At 41.8% G+C, this 17,481-nt stretch overlaps 1 protein-coding gene across 1 annotated transcript in view; it reads right to left on the bottom strand.

Moving 5' to 3' along the window:
- Nucleotides 1-17,481, bottom strand: part of cdc73 (cell division cycle 73, Paf1/RNA polymerase II complex component, homolog (S. cerevisiae)) — a 341,062-nt gene that overhangs the window by 245,384 nt on the left and 78,197 nt on the right. The window contains exon 8 of the mRNA XM_063063850.1: nucleotides 464-562. Within this exon, the coding sequence (XP_062919920.1) occupies nucleotides 464-562 (99 nt within the window). The remainder of the gene's footprint in view (nucleotides 1-463; nucleotides 563-17,481) is intronic.

The following is a 17,481-nucleotide window of genomic DNA, read 5'->3' as shown; positions in this document are numbered from 1 at the left end:
ATATGTGAATCAAAATGCTTCTCATTTCCCTTCTACTTTTGCCAGTTATCTAAATCTTTAATTTTTAATTCCTAACCCACTCACTGGAAGATATGAATTCCTCCCTCTTGGTCTTTTAAAACCCTTCTTAATCTTTTCACCTCTAAAGAAAAACAATCTCTGCTTTGTCATTCTTTCCATAAAATCACTTATCTGTGATATCATCTGACAAACTTCCCACATGCCATCTTTCAGGCCTGAAATTATTCTTTAGGTATCAAAACATTTTAAAAAATCCAACATGAATCTAATTATATTTTCTCAACAATATTTCTTAAATCTCATCTTAAAACCAATTTCTTCACTGTGGGTGCAAGAGATTGGCAACATTCAAGAAAAAGTCAGGAAAGAACTCTAAAAGAAATAAATTTTTTCCCTCTCAGAAAGAGAAATGGTTAAAAACTACTTTCAACTTTCTTCTTACCGGAGGTATTATGTTTTGTGGGGGTCTTTGTTCTGGTGCTCGACCTTCTTCCCGGGCTTTCACTGATTGTAAAATTGCAAATATGTTCTTGGAAAAGTTCTGTGGAAGAGTTAAATATAATCAGGATGAATAGTTTTTTTTCACTAAATAAATACTGAATAACATAATAGTATTTTTCATTTCAAAATTGATGCCTCTGAAGAATATTTGACAGAAAAGTATTTAAGCCTCAGCATAATTAAAATATAATCTGAATTTAATTACCTTTCAGAATGCTGCATACTGCCATCTTCTGTGTGGATATGGAATGGCAAAATGCATGTACTGACATTTGATCTAAAAGATGAAATTGTACTGACTTGGGCTAAATAAATGCATTAAAAGGAGCTGGAAATGTATACATGTTTAGAATTTTTCAGAAAAATAATTGAAAGTTTATAACTATAGAATGCAATGGACTATACGAAGCAGATTTGAGGTGGTTATCAGCACCAAGGGAATTTATCCATCAGCCTCTCAAAGTATGGGGGCAGCCTTAGACCCAATCTATTTAGGTTGAAACAAATCACATATAGAAGACTGATTCAATGACATCAATGCCTGTCTGGCTCAAGTAATAGGAAATAAGAATATTAATCTATAGCTGTATACTTCAGCATTTGAAAGGTCACCATGAAAATATAACACAAAAAAAACATAAGACCCTGAGCAACATGTCCTGCAAATTGATTACGCAGATTCCCAGCAGTGCACAGCCACTGCAATCCAGTCTGTTGTTCCAGTGATCAAACACTGGGGGCACCGAAGGGAGAAGCCAGTCTCCAACCGCACACGGACATCACGCTACACCGCCTCTGGCATCTCCAGGATGTATTCAAAACCTTCTTGAAAGATTTACAAAGGCATTGTAACTCCCCACTCCAGTCTTTGGTGAGAAATTCAGGTATTAAATCTGACTGTTCAGTAAAGTAAGTAAAGTAGAAAGTTGTACCATAGAGGTGGCTATGAAGCATCACGCATCAATTTTGGTTCAAAAAGAACTGTTCAACTAAATCAAACTATAATTTTGTAGTGCATTTGAAGTACGTATCCAAGTATAGTATTAAATAGAAGAATTAATCTTTTCCCAGACCCCTACAAAGTTGTTTGCGCCCACTACCAGATTCCCAAAAGAGGCACTCTCCTCCGGACTCTGTCACAGGAAGAAACTGCTATGTGGACAGAGGGAAAGATTCCAGGATGTGCTCAAAGCCTTCTTGAAAGATACACAGTAGTCCTATGAAAACTTATAAATCTCTGGCACATCACTGTTCAAAATAGAGAAACATTCACAATTGTATTGAGAACCTTCAGTCTATGCATCAGGAATGTACAGAAGCCCCAAGTAAATTGCAGAACCACTGCACCAAATAATAAGCTATCCTGTAACATCAGGCATTTTTTGCCACATTTGCCACTCATAAAATGCAGTCTGATCTTCATCTAAGTCATAATAATAGATAAACACAATCTGCCTAATCTAGCAACACACTAACAATTCTACTACTTCTCGATAATACGGAGTACACCATTTAAGACCATAAGACAAGGAGGAGAAGTCAGCCATTCAGCCCATCGAGTCTGCTCCGCCATTTTATCATGAGCTGATCCATTCTCACATTTAGTCCCACTCCCCCGCCTTCTCACCATAACCTTTGATGCCCTGGCTACTCAGATACCTATCAATCTCTGCCTTAAATACACCCAATGACTTGGCCTCCACTGCTGCCCGTGGCAACAAATTCCATAGATTCACCACCCTCTGACTAAAAATATTTCTTCGCATTTCTGTTCTGAATGGGCGCCCTTCAATCCTTAAGTCATGCCCTCTCGTACTAGACTCCCCCATCATGGGAAACAACTTTGCCACATCCACTCTGTCCATGCCTTTCAACATTCAAAATGTTTCTATGAGGTCTCCCCTCATTCTTCTAAACTCCAAGGAATACAGTCCAATAACAACAGTCTAGGTTCAAAAAAGTATCTGAACCACTGGGGTAATGCCTTCTACAAAAGCTATTTGGAGTCAGGTGTTCCAATCAATGAGATGAGACTGAACACGTGCCTCGCCCTATTAAAAGACACACAAAGTCAGGTTACTAACAGAGCCTGCTCCTCTCAAAAAACTTCATGTGCACTGTGCCTCAATCAAAACAACTTTCAGAGGAGCATAGAAGAATTGGAGAGATGCATGAAGCTGGAAAAGGCTACAACAGCATTTCTAAAGGCCTGAGTGTTCATCAGTCCACAATAAGAGAAAATGTCTACAAATGGAGGAAAATCAATATAGTTGCTACTCTCCCTAAGAGTAGGTGTCCTGCAAAGATCACACTAAGAGCATAACGCGCAATGCTGAAGGAAGTGAAAAAGAACCCCAGGGGAACAGCAAAAGACCTAGAACTTGCTCAGGAGTCTGTTCATGTGTCCACTATAAGAAAAACACTGAACAAAAATGGTGTTAATGGAAAGACACCACAGAGGAAACCACTGCTCGCCAAATAAAACATTGCTGCACATCTCAAGTTTGCAAAATACCACCTGGATATCCCTCAGCGCTTCAAGGACAATGTTCTGCGCTAGATAAGACAAAAATTGAACTATCTGGCAGAAGTGCACTCTGCTATGTTTGGAGGAAAAAGGGCACTGTACACCAACACCAAACCACATCCCAACCAACCATCGTGGTTTGGAGTCGGTGTGCTGCCTCAGGGCCTGGGCAGCTTGCAATCGCTGAGGGAACAACTAATTCTAAGTTGTATCAAAGCATTTTACTGAAGAATGTCAGGATGGTGGTCTGTCACCTGAGGCTTAATAGAAGTTGGATGATGCAACAAGACAATAATCTGAAACACAAGAGTAAATCAACAACAAAATGGGATAAAAAGAAGAAAATCTGTGTTTTGGAATGGCCAAGTCAGAGTCTAGACCTTAACTCAATTGAGAGGCTGTAGCACGACCCAAAGAGGGCTGTTCATGCAAAGTACCCCAGAAATATTGAGGAACTGCAACAGTTTTGTATGTAGGAATGGTTTAAATTTCCTCCTCACCATTGTGCAAGTCTGATCAGCAGCTACAGGAAATGTTTGGTGGAGGTTATTGCTGCTAAAGGAGGTTCTACTGTTATTAAGTGCAAGGGTTCACATACTTTTTCCAACCTTGACTGCAAATGATTAAACAATATGTTCAATAAAGACATGAAAAGTACAATTGCTTGTGTGTTATTAGTTTAGGCAGATTGTGTTCATCTATTATTGTGACTTAGATGAAGGGCAGACCATACTTTATGAGTAATTAATGCAGAAAAGCAGCTAATTGCAACAGTTTACCAACTTTTTTTGCAACTGTAAAAAAAACTTAAAAACAAAAGGGGGAGGCATATAATAGAGCTAAAATTACTGGGAAGTTAGAGGATTGAGAAACTTTTAAAAACCTACAAGTAAAAAAGCCATAAGGATGGAAAAGAAATATAAAGGTAAGCAAACAGGATACCCACATTTTTTTTTCCAGATATATAAAGAATAAAAAGAGAGATCAGAGTAGATATCAGACCACTGAAAAATCGTGCTGGAGAGGCAGTAATGGGGAAAGGAAATGGCAGACAAACTAAATAAGTATTCTGCATCCAGCTTCACTTGTGGCAGATACTACTGCATGTTGGAAGTTTGAGAGTGGCAGGGGAGCAGAAATGAGTGCCATTGCTATTACTTGGGAGAAGCTGCTTGGGAAGCTGGAAGGTCTGGACCAAGTCAGTCACCTGGACCAGATGGACTACAGCTGAAGGTTCTAAAAAAGGTGGCTGAAGAGACTGTAGAGGCATTAGTAATGATCTTTCAAGAATCACAAGATTCTGGAATGGTTCTGGAAGAGTAAAAAATTGCAAATTTACTCCACTCTTCAAGAAGGTAAAATAAAGGAAATTATAAGCCAGTTAGCCTGACTTCAGTGGTTGGGAAGATGCTGGAGTTGATCGTTAAGGTTGAGGTCCCAGGGAACTTGGAGGCACATAATAAAATAGGCCAAAGTCAGCATGGTTTCCTTAAAGGAAAACCTTGCTTGACAAATTTGTGGGAAATAACAAGCAGGATAGGCAAAAGAGAGTCAGTGGATGCTGTTAAGAAAACTTTTAACAAGGTGCGCACACGAGGCTGCTTAACAAACTAAAAGTCCATGGTATTACAGGGAGATACTAGCATGGTTGATTGTCAGGAGGCAAAGAGTGGGGATAAATTGAGCCTTTTCTGGGCGGCTGTTGGTGACTTGTGATGTTCCACAAGTGTTGGTTTTGGGATCGTTTTTTTAATGTTCTGTCTACATGATTTGGAAGTTGGAATTGATGGCTTCATGGCCAAATTTGTGGATGATACAAAAACAAGAGCAGACAGTTTTGAGGATGCAGGCAGGCTGCAAAAGAACTTAGACAAATTAGGAGAATGGGCAAAGAAGTGGCACATGGAATACAATGTCAGGAGATGTATGGCCATGCACTTTGGTAGAAGGAACAAAGGCATAGACTATTTTCTAAAGGGGCAGAAAAATCAAAAATCAGAGGTGCAGAGGAAGTTAGGAGTCTGTGCAGGATTCCCAAAAGGTAAACTTGCAGGTTGTGTCAATGGTAAGGAATACAAATTCATTTTGAGAGAGATAGAATCTAACAGCAAGGATGTAATGCTGAGGCTTTATAAGGCACCGACGAGGCCTCACTTGGAGTATTGTGAGCAGCTATAAGAAAGGATGTGCTGACATTGAAGAGAGTTCACAGGAGGCTCACGCGAATGATTGCAGGAATGAAAGTTATTGCAGGAGCAGTATTTGATGGCTCTGCGCTTGGACACACTGGAATTTAGAAGAATGGGGGGGGGGAATCTCACTGAAACTTATCGAATGTTGAAGGGCATTGATAAAAGGATGTGGAAAGGATGTTTCCTATGGGGAGTCTACAGCCAGAGGGCACAGCCTCAGAAAAGGTCCCTATCCATGTTGAACAGAAATGAGAAGGAATTTCCTTAGCCAGAGGATATTAAATCTACGGAATTCGTTGCCACAGGTGGCAGTAGGGGCCAGTTCATTAGGTGTATTTAAGACAGAGGTTGATAGGCTCTTGAGTAGTCAGCATGAAAGGTTACAAGGAGAAGGCAGGTGAATGGGGTTGAGAAGGAAAATGGATTAGCCATGAAGTGGCAGAGCAGACTCAATGGGCCAAATGGCCTAATTCTGTTCCTCTCTCTTATGGTCTAATGGCAGTTATGTGGTGGATCCAGGACAGATTCTCTGAAATGATAACACCAAGGAATTTAAAGTTACTGACTCCTTCCACCTCTAATCCCCTGATGAGGACTGGCTTATGGATCTTTGGTTCCTTCTCCTGAAGTCAATAATCAGCTGTTTGACTGTGCTGACATTGAGTGAGAGGTTTTTGCGGTGGCACAACTCAGCCAGATTTCCGAACTTCCTCTTAATGTACAGATTTGTCACTACATTGAATTCAGCCAACAACAGTGGTATCATCGGCAAACTGTAATCAGCCTCACAATCATAGGTACAACGTGTGTAGAGCAGGCAGCTAAGCACACAGTCTTGTGGTGTAGTTGTGCTGACGGGGATTTTGGAGGAGATTTTGCCGCCAATCCCAACTGACTGTGGTCTGCAAGTGAGGAAATTGAGGATCTAGTTGATCCAGTTGCACAAGGGGGTATTGAGGCCTAGATCTTGGAGCTTTTTGGTTAGTTTTGAGGAGATGATTGTGTTGAATACAGAACTGTAGTCAATGAAGAGCATCCTGATGGATACATTTTCACTGTCCAGATATTCCAGGGTTGAATGAAGAGCCAATGAAATGACATCTGCTGTTGACCTGTTGTGGCGGTGGGCATACTGGAGCAGATCCAAGTCACTCCTCAGGCAAAGCGCTTCATCACTGTGGGTGTAAGTGCTTCAGTAAGTAGAAGGCATGCAGCAGTTATACCTTATTAAGAGTTTGAGGAGATTTGATATGTCACCCAACAGACTCCAGCAAATTTATATAGATGTCAAGAGGAGAGCATTCTGACTGGCTGCATCACAGCCTTGTATGTGGGCTCTGACATATATGATTGAAAGAGGCTGCAGAGGTTGTGGACTCAACAAGTTCCATCATAGGCACAATCCTCCTTACCATTAAAGTTATCTTCAAAAGGCGGAGCCTCAAGAATGCAGCATCCACCAGGTCTTACCAGCCTGAGCTGAGAAAAAATAAATAATAATAACAATAAATAAGTAAGCAATATATATCAAGAACATGAGATGAAGAGACCTTGAAAGTGAGTCCAGTTCAGTGGTAACAATTCAGTGATGGATGAGTGAAGTCATCCCTGTAGTTCAAGAGCCTAATGGCTGAGGGGTTCCTGAACCTGGTGATGTGAGTTATGAGGCTCCTGTGCTTTTTTTCCTGATGGCAACTGCAAGAAGGGAGCATGACATGAGTGGATGGGGCCCTTGATGATGGATGCTGCTTTTCCTGCATCAGTGCTCGATGTGTTCATCCATAATAAGTATGATAACATATCTAATACTATTACTGAATAGTAAAAAATGTTGCCCAAAGGGATTGTTTTTTGTGTTCCTTTGTAAAGACGTGAAACATAGAAACATAGAAACATAGAAAATAGGTGCAGGAGTAGGCCATTCGGCCCTTCGAGCCTGCACCGCCATTTATTATGATCATGGCTGATCATCCAACTCAGAACCCAGCCTTCCCTCCATACCCCCTGACCCCTGTAGCCACAAGGGCCATATCTAACTTCCTTTTAAACATAGCTAATGAACTGGCCTCAACAGTTTGCTGTGGCACAGAATTCCACAGATTCACCACTCTCTGTGTGAAGAAGTTTTTCCTAACCTCGGTCCTAAAAGGCTTCCCCTCTATCCTCAAACTGTGACCCCTCGTTCTAGACCTCCCCAACATCGGGAACAATCTTCCTGCATCTAGCCTGTCCAATCCCTTTAGGATCTTATACGTTTCAATCAGATCCCCCCTCAATCTTCTAAATTCCAACGAGTACAAGCCCAGTTCATCCAGTCTTTCTTCATATGAAAGACCTGCCATCCCAGGAATCAATCTGGTGAACCTTCTTTGTACTCCCTCTATGGCAAAGATGTCTTTCCTCAGATTAGGGGACCAAAACTGCACACAATACTCCAGGTGTGGTCTCACCAAGGCCTTGTACAACTGCAGTAGTACCTCCCTGCTCCTGTACTCGAATCCTCTCGCTATAAATGCCAGCATACCGTTCGCCTTTTTCACCGCCTGCTGTACCTGCATGCCCACTTTCAATGACTGGTGTATAATGACACCCAGGTCTCGTTGCACCTCCCCTTTTCCTAATCGGCCACCATTCAGATAATAATCTGTTTTCCTATTTTTGCCACCAAAGTGGATAACTTCACATTTATCCACATTAAATTGCATCTGCCATGAGTTTGCCCACTCACCCAACCTATCCAAGTCACCCTGCATCCTCTTAGCATCCTCCTCACTGCTAACACTGCCACCCAGCTTCGTGTCATCCGCAAACTTGGAGATGCTGCATTTAATTCCCTCATCCAAGTCATTAATATATATTGTAAACAACTGGGGTCCCAGCACTGAGCCTTGCGGTACCCCACTAGTCACCGCCTGCCATTCTGAAAAGGTCCCGTTTATTCCCACTCTTTGCTTCCTGTCTGCTAACCAATTCTCCACCCACACCAATACCTTACCCCCAATACCGTGTGCTTTAAGTTTGCACACTAATCTCCTATGTGGGACCTTGTCAAAAGCCTTTTGAAAATCCAAATATACCACATCCACTGGTTCTCCCCTATCCACTCTACTAGTTACATCCTCAAAAAATTCTATGAGATTCGTCAGACATGATTTTCCTTTCACAAATCCATGCTGACTTTGTCCGATCATTTCACCGCTTTCCAAATGTGCTGTTATCACATCCTTGATAACTGACTCCAGCAGTTTCCCCACCACCGACGTTAGGCTAACCGGCCTATAATTCCCCGGTTTCTCTCTCCCTCCTTTTTTAAAAAGTGGGGTTACATTAGCCACCCTCCAATCCTCAGGAACTAGTCCAGAATCTAACGAGTTTTGAAAAATTATCACTAATGCATCCACTATTTCTTGGGCCACTTCCTTAAGCACTCTGGGATGCAGACCATCTGGCCCTGGGGATTTATCTGCCTTCAATCCCTTCAATTTACCTAACACCACTTCCCTACTAACATGTATTTCGCTCTAGGGGCAGCTGAGAAAAATTTCTGAATTGACATTAGGGTTGGCAGATTTCTTAATTGGAGAGAATGAGAAACAGGAGCTACTCTCTTTGGAACCGAGAAAGGTCTGGAGAAATTTAACAGCAACATTCAAAAACGCTGAACTGGTTTCATATCATTAAAAAGGAAAACCAACACCCATGGAAACCCACTATGTCATAAACTACAGGACAGCAAGTTGAGACAATTACTAAAGAACATTTATCATGCCTGGAGATGTGATCAATTGAACATCTTTAACAGTCAATACAATGGGCTGAATAAGGCTCATTCTGTGCTCTGCAGTTGGAAATCAGACAATTGAGTCTAACTAGGAAAACTTAATAAACTGAATAAATTCCGCACAAATGGTTCTTGATACCTCCCTGTGCGACTGGATCCTCAATTTCCTCGTGTAGACCCCAGTCAGTATGGACTGGCACAACATCTCCTCCACAATCAGTATCAGCAGAGGTGCACCACAAGGCTGTGTGCTTAGCTCCTGCTTTACTCACTTTATATCTATGATTGTGGCTAAGTACAGCTCCAACACAGTTTTTAAGTTTGCTAATGACACCACATTTGATAGCCAAATCAAAGGAGGCAACGAAACAGTATACAGGAGGAAGACTGACAATCTGGCTTGAATGGTGCCACGACAACAACCACTCACTCAACGTCAGCAAAACCAAAAAGCTGATTATTGACTACAGGAGGAAGAAACTGGAAGTCCATGAGCCAATCCCCTTTAGGAGATCGGAAGTGGAGAGGATTAGTAGCTTTAAGTTCCTTGCAGTATCCTATCAGAGGATCTATCCTAAGACCCGCATTTAAGTGCAACAAAGTAGGCGCAACAGAGCCTCTACTTTCTCAGAAGTTTGCACGTCACCAAAAATTTTGACTAATTTCTATGAATGTACACTGGAGAGTATCTCAAGCATCATTGCCCGATATTGAAATACCAATGCCAAGAAACAGAAAAGTCTTCAGAAGGTGCTGGATACAGTCCAGCCCATCACAGGCAAAGCCTCCCCACCATTAAGCACATTTATATGGCGTGCTGTCACAACCAAGTAGCATTCATCATCAAGCACCCCCACCATCTAGGCCATGCTCTCTTCTCAGTACTACCATTACGCAGGAGAATACAAAAGCCATAGGTCCCACACCATCATGTTCAGGAACAGTTTTTACTCTACACCCATCAGGCTCCTAAATCAGCATGGATAATTTCACTCAACATGACTCTGAATTGATTCTACAACATAGAGACTCAATTTCAAAGACTCTTTACAACTTATGTTCTCAATATTATTTTTCATTTGCACTATTTGTCTTCTTTTACACATTTGTTCTTTGTCTTTGTACGATTTTCCATAAACTGTATTGTATCTTTTTATTTTTCTGTAAATGCCTGCAAGAAAATTAATTTCAAGGTAATTTATGCTGACATATACTGTATACAATGCCTATAAAAAGTATTCACCCACCCCCCCCCCCCAGGACGCTTTCATGTTTTATTGCTTTACAAGATTAAATGAGAGGATTTAATTTGGCATTTTTGACACTAATCAACAGAAAAGGATGCTTTCGTGTCAAAGTGAAAACAGATCTCTATAATTAATTAATTACAAATATAAAACACAAAATAATTGATTGCGTAAGTATTCACCCCCTTCAAGTCAGTATTTAGTAGATACACCTTTGACAGCAATTACGGTCTTTAGTCTGTGTGGTCTCTACCAGCTTTGCACATCTGGACATTTAGTCAGTGAGCAAGGACCCTAAATTTGGGCCACCGGTACCATATGGGCGGAGTAATTCTTACAGTGATTTTTGGCAAGGTATACACCCCTAGTGCTAGAAAATATGTGATAGCATTACAGCGGTGGGAGCTTTCTGTGAAGAGGACAGGGAGTTGCACCTCCATGCTGTAAGAACCATGACCCCATGGTGCTTTGCCTATGATAAGATGAATTATGCCAGGTACCTGTCCCCTTACTTTGCTCAGATGATGAACCCTTCTGTGTATGAGGCCTTCAAGACAGGCCAATTCTCAGTGCAGCTGTCAAGTAACAACCCCTTTGGGCAGATCCCTGTGAACCAGGCTATTGAAGCCAGACAGACTCCTGGAGGCACACCACGGTTCAGCCTGAATGCTGGAGCTATCAAGCGTTACTACATAACAGCTGAGCAGCGCAGTGCACTTCTGAGACAGTTAAGGGAGATGGTGCAAGGCAACAAATCAGAGCTTCGTCATGCGGAGCTACAGCGGCCAAGAATCCAGAAAGATGAGGAAGCAGTTTCAGCAGCGGTTAGCCTCATACATGAATGGGTCAACCCATTTGCAGAGAAGCGGGACCTCATTAGCACCTCTACGGCAAAGGCAGCCCCAAGGACATTGCCTCCGACCTGATGAAGGCATATGAGTTTGGTAAGCAATGCTATGCAACCTTCAAGGATGAGAGACTAGAGGACCCAGCAGCAAAGAACTTCCATGCCCCAATGAAAATCAACAAGCTGAAAACATTCAGTGATACGTGTAAGAAGAGAGAAGTGAAATCAAATGGGAGGGCGATCATCTTGAAAGCAGACAGGTCTTTGTTTGGACGCATCATAGTGATGGCACAAATGCACAGTCTTCGTATGGAGGATATCCTTTTTCATCCCCTTGGACTATTGCCCAGGGCCCTGTCCACACCAGAAGGATTGCTGAGAAAGACAAATAAAGCTACTTTAGCCACAACTTTGCAGAAAAATATTGCAGTAGAACAGCAAGTCCCAGGAAACTCTGCTACATTGGTTAATGGAATGAACTTGGTCCAAAGAGTGAAAGGTGATCAAGTTACTTTGAGATGTTGCCACAACAATTCTGGGTATGGCTCTGAGGGAAGGCTGTCAGAGTTACAGAATAGATGTTGTGTTCGACACATACAAGGAGAACTCTTATCAAGAATAGTGAAGGATCTCTACAGGGTGAAGAGACTGGTCATAAGTTGCAAGGTATCACAGATACACAGATGGTGAGGCAGCGGATGAGCTTCCTGACCAAAGTCAGTAACGAAAGTAGTCTCATTAGATTCATAGTACATGAATGGAGGAAGGCGGAGTACAGAGCAAAGCTACAGGAGAAGATTCTGTATCAACTGTGAATGACAAATGTTACAGAATCACATCTCAAGACAGTGAGAAGGTGTCAGCTCTTCAGTATCAACAAGAAGAAGCAGATGGCCGCCTACATCTCCATGCTGCCCATGCCACAAGAGAGGGATACATATCTGTAGTGATCTGATCAGAAGAGACAGACGTATTTATCTTGTCTTTAGCATTTTGTGACAAGATTGAGGCCCCATTGTTCCAGAAGTGTGGCACTAGAACCCGTACAAGGCTTGTAGACATCAGGAAGGTTGCTGCCACTGTTGGCATAGAGGTTTGTAGGGCTCTCGTCGGGTTGCACACATATACAGCATGTGACACTGTAAGCACTTTTGCAGGCAAAGGGAAGATAAGTGCCCTAAAACTTCTGACCAGCTACAGGGAAACTCAGGACACATTCTTAGAGTTGGGTCAGGAATGGGACCTCTCCCCAGAGCTGATGGACAAACTGGAGGCATTTACATGTCTCCTGTATGCCCCAAAAGCATCAACCACTAAGGTCAATGAGCTCAGGTATCACCTTTTCTGTGCCAAAAAAGGTGAAATCGAAAGTCATCAACTCCCACCATGCAAGGACTGCTTAACAAAACATGCAAAGCGAGCCAACTACCAGGCTGGTATATGGAAAAGATGTTTGGAGAAGGACCCACAAGTGCCAAGCCCTGTTGGCAGAGGATGGAAGATGGAGAGAGAAGAGGAAGCTGAACAGTTGGTGGTGCACTGGATGGAAGGCCAGCCAGCACCCGATGCTGTCCTGAATCTACTGGCCTGTAACTGTCCAAAAAAAAAGTTCACTCCCAAGACATATGTGTGTTGCAAATGGCCTCAGGTGTACTGACCTGTGTAGACTGGCAGACTGTGAGAACCAGGCATCCACCTCAGAGAGTGTGGAAAGTTCAGATGAAGATGTGGAAGACTTGGAAAATTATTATGATTATCAACAGGTTATGAAAGTATGGAAAACAAAGTATGGAAAGCAGTCTTTGATTAAATATATTCATTTTACAACCAAATAGGGCCAAGGTTATGGCTGTGTGGAATCCCACATTTGAATTATTGTACTGTAATTCTATATGCTATGACAAAAGCTGAAGATTGTTTTGATTTGATACAACAATATGGAAAATATCATGACATTGATAAAACTCCAGAAATCTCTCCAAATGAGGTTTTTTACCTTTTGGGGGGTAGGGTAACATTTTCTACTGTACTGATGTTAATATGGAATATACAGTGGCACGCAAAACTTTGGGCACCTCCGGTCAAAATTTCTGTTACCGTGAATAGTTAAGTGAGTAGAAGATTAACTGATCTCTAGACGTCAAAGTTAAAGATGAAACATTCTTTTCAACACTTTAAGCAAGATTAGTGTATTATTTTTGTTTTGTACAATTTTAGAGTGAAAAAAAGGAAAGGAGCATCACGCAAAAGTTTGGGCACCCCAAGAAATCTGAGCTCTCAGATAACTTTTACCAAGGTCTCAGACCTTAATTAGCGTGTTAGGGCTAAGGCTTGTTCACAATCATCGTTAGGAAAGGCCAGGTTATACAAATTTCAAAGCTTTATAAATACCCTGCCTCCTCAAACCTTGTCCCAACGATCAGCGACCATAGGCTCCTCTAAGCAGCTGCCTAGCACTCTGAAAATTAAAATAAATGATGACCACAAAGCAGGAGAAGGCGATAAGAAGATAGCAAAGCATTTTCAGGTAGCCGTTTGCTCAGTTTGTAATGTAAATAAGAAATGGCAGTTAACAGGATCGGTGGAGGTCAAGTTGAGGTCCGGAAGACCAAGAAAACTTTCTGAGAGAACTGCTCGTAGGATTGCTAGAAAGGCAAATCAAAACCCCTGTTTGACTGCAAAAGACCTTCAGGAAGATTTAGCAGACTCTGGTGTGGTGGTGCACTGTTCTACTGTGCAGCGACACCTGCACAAATATGACCTTCATGGAAGAGTCATCAGAAGAAAACCTTTCCTGCATCCTCACCACAAAATTCAGCATCAGAAGTTTGCAAAGGAACATCTAAAGAAGGCTGATGTATTTTGCAAACAAGTCCTGTGGACTGATGAAGTTAAAATAGAACTTTTTGACCACAATGAGCAAAGGTATGTTTGGAGAACAAAGGGTGCAAAATTTCATGAAAAGAAGTCCTCTCCAACTGTTAAGCACGGGGGTGGACCGTTCATCCTTTGGGCTTGTCGGATGGATTCTACAACAGGATAATGATCCTAAACACCTCAAAATCCACAATGGACTACCTCAAGAGGCACAAGCTGAAGGTTTTGTCATGGCCCTCACAGTCCCCCGACCTAAACATCATCGAAAATCTGTGGATAGACCTCAAAAGAGCAGTGCATGCATGACAGCCCAAGAATCTCATGGAACTAGAAACCTTTTGCAAGGAAGAATGGGCGAAAATCCCCCAAACAAGAATTGAAAGACTCATAGCTGGCTACAGAAAGCGTTTACAAGCTATGATACTTGCCAAAGGGGGTGTTACCAAGTACTGACCATACAGGGTGCCCAAACTTTTGCTTCGGGCCCTTTTTCTTTTTTGTTATTTTGAAACTGTAAAAGATGGAAATAAAAAAGAAATCTTGCTTAAAATATTAAAGAAATGTGTCATCTTTAACTTTATGCCTTTTGGAAATCGGGTCATTGTTTACTCGCTTAGCTATTCACAGTAACAGAAATTTTGACCAGAGGTGCCCAAACTTTTGCATACCACTGTATACAAAAAGTGATTACTTATTTGAAGTAATAAAGCTACCACTGGTGCAATGCTATCACATATTTTCTAACTCTAGAGATGTCTACCTTGCCAAAAATCACTATGAGCAATATTCCCCTCAGAAGGTACCAACCAACCCTACTGGCTCACGACTAACTGCAAATTTTCCCCATTCCTCTTTAAAAAACTGTTCATGCTCTATCAGACTGCATGAGCATCATCAGCAAATAGCCCTTTTCAAGTCCAGCCACAAATTCTCAATTGGATTGAGGTCTTGACTCTGACTTGGCCACTCAAGGACATTAATTTTGTTGTTTTTAAGCCATTCCTGTGCAGTTTTGGCTTTATTCTTGGATTCACTGTCTTGCTGGAAAACAGATCTTCTCCCAAGTCACAGTTTCCTTGCAGACTGCATCAGGTTTTCCTCCAAGATTTCCCTGTATTTTGCTGCATTCATTTTACCCTCTACCTTCACAAGCCTTCCAGGGCCTGCTGCAGTGAAGCATCCCCACAGCATGATGCAGCCACCACCACGTTTCACAGTAGGGATGGTGTGTTTTTGATGATGTGCAGTGTTTGGCTTACTGCTAAAAACAGTTTAGTCTGACACCCAAAACACTCAATTTGGTTTCATCAGACCATGGAACCTTCTTCCAGCTGACTTCACATGCATTCAGGCAAATCTAGCTGAAATTTCATGCAAGTTTTTTTTTCCAACAGTGGCTTTCTCTTTGCCACTCTCCCATTAAGCTGAGACTGGTGAAGCACCCAAGCAACAATTGTTGTATACGTAGCCACTCAGCACTGAAGCTTCTAACTCCTCCAGAGTTGTCATAGGTCTCTTGGTGGCCTCCCTCACTAGTCCCCTTCTTGCACGGTCACTCAGTTTTTGAGGACAACCTGCACTAGGCAGATTTAGAGCTGTGCCATAATCTTCCCATGTCTTGTTGATCGACTTAATTATAAATCAAGGGATATTCAATGACTTGGAAATTTTCTTGTATCCATCTCCCAGTTTGTGCTTTTCAATAACTTTTTCGCGGAGTTGCTTGGAGTATTCCTTTATCTTCTTGGTGTAATATTTGCCAGGGTACTAGCTCACCAGCAGTTGGACATTTCAGTTATAAGTGCATTTTTACTACAATCAATTGAAACACCATGACTGCACATGGTGATCTCCATTTAACTAATTATGTGACTTCTAAAACCAACTGGCTGCACCAGTGATGAATTGGTGTGTCATATTAAAGGGGGATGAATACCGATGCAATCAATTAACTTGTGTTTTATACTTGTAATTAATTTAGATCACTTTGCAGAGATCTGTAATATTAAGCCAAATTAAATCCACTGTGATTCAATGCTGTAAAACAAAAAAACATGAAAACTTCCGGGGGCGGGGGGGGTGAATACTTTTTTATAAGCATTGTATGCTTTGATACTACATATTACTTTGAATTTGAAATGCAAATAAATATTTTCAGGAATACCTAACATCACTTCATTATTAAACCCAACACTATCTCACAAAAAACAACTAGTCATTTGAACCATAGTGTACAAAAGCTGTTGTAAATCTAGTCAAGAAGAAAAGAAGAGCCTACAAAAGGTTCAAAAAGCTAGGTAATGATAGAGAGCTAGAAGATTATAAGGCTTACAGGAAGGAGCTCAAGAAAGAAATTAGGAGAGCCAGAAGGGGCCATGAGAAGGCCTTGTGGACAGGATTAAGGAAAACCCCAAGGCATTCTACAAGTATGTGAAGAGCGAGAGGATAAGACGTGAGAGAACAGGACCAATCCACCAGTGACAATGGAAAAGTGTGTGTGGAACCAAAAGAGATAGCAGAGGTACTTAATGAGTACTTTGCTTCAGTATTCACTACAGAAAAGAAGCCTGGCGATTGTAGGGATGACTTACAGCGGACTAAAAAGCTTGAGCATGTAGATGTTAAGAAAGAGGATGTGCTGAAGCTTTTGGAAAGCATCAAGTTGGATAAGTCACCAGGACTGGACGAAATGTACCCCAGGCTACTGTGGGAGGTAAGGGAGGAAATTGCTGAGCCTCTGGTGATGATCTTTGCATCAACAATGGGGCCGGGAGAGGTTCTGGAGGATTGGTGGGTTACAGATGTTGTTCCCCTATTCAAGAAAAGGAGTAGAGATACCCAGGAAATTATAGACCAGTAAGCCTTGAACTTCAGTGGTTGGTAAGTTGATTGAGAAGATCCTGAGAGGCAGGATTTATGAACATTTAGAGAGGCATAATATGATTAGGAATAGTCAGCATGGCTCTGTGAAAGGCAGGTCATGCCTTACGAGCCTGATTGAATTTTTTGAGGGTGTGACTAAACACATTGATGAAGATAGAGCAGAGATGTAGTGTATATGGATTTCAGCAAGGCATTTGACAAGGTACCCCATGCAAGGCTTATTGAGAAAGTAAAGAGGCATGGGATCCAATGGGAAATTGCTTTGTGAATCCAGAAATGGCTTGCCCACAGAAGGCAAAGAATGGTTGTAGACGGGTCATATTCTGCATGGAGGTCGGTCACGAGTGGAATACCTTAGGGATCTGCTCGAGGACCCTTACTCTTCGCGATTTTTATAAATGACCTGGATGAAGAAGTGGAGGGAGGGGTTAGTAAATTTGCTGATGATACAAAGGTTGGAGGTGTTGTGGATAGTCTGGAAGGCTGTCAGAGGTTACAGCAGGACATTGATAGGAAGCAAAACTGGGCTGAGAAGTAGCAGATGGAGTTCAACCCAGATAAGTGTGAGGTGATTCATTTTGGTTGGTCAAATATGATGACAAAAT

Source organism: Mobula hypostoma, chromosome 12, assembly GCF_963921235.1.
Source record: "Mobula hypostoma chromosome 12, sMobHyp1.1, whole genome shotgun sequence".
In the NCBI taxonomy this organism is placed as follows: Eukaryota; Metazoa; Chordata; class Chondrichthyes; order Myliobatiformes; family Myliobatidae; genus Mobula; species Mobula hypostoma.
The sequence above is the reverse complement of the archived record's forward strand: the minus strand, read 5'-3'. Positions and strand labels throughout refer to the sequence as shown.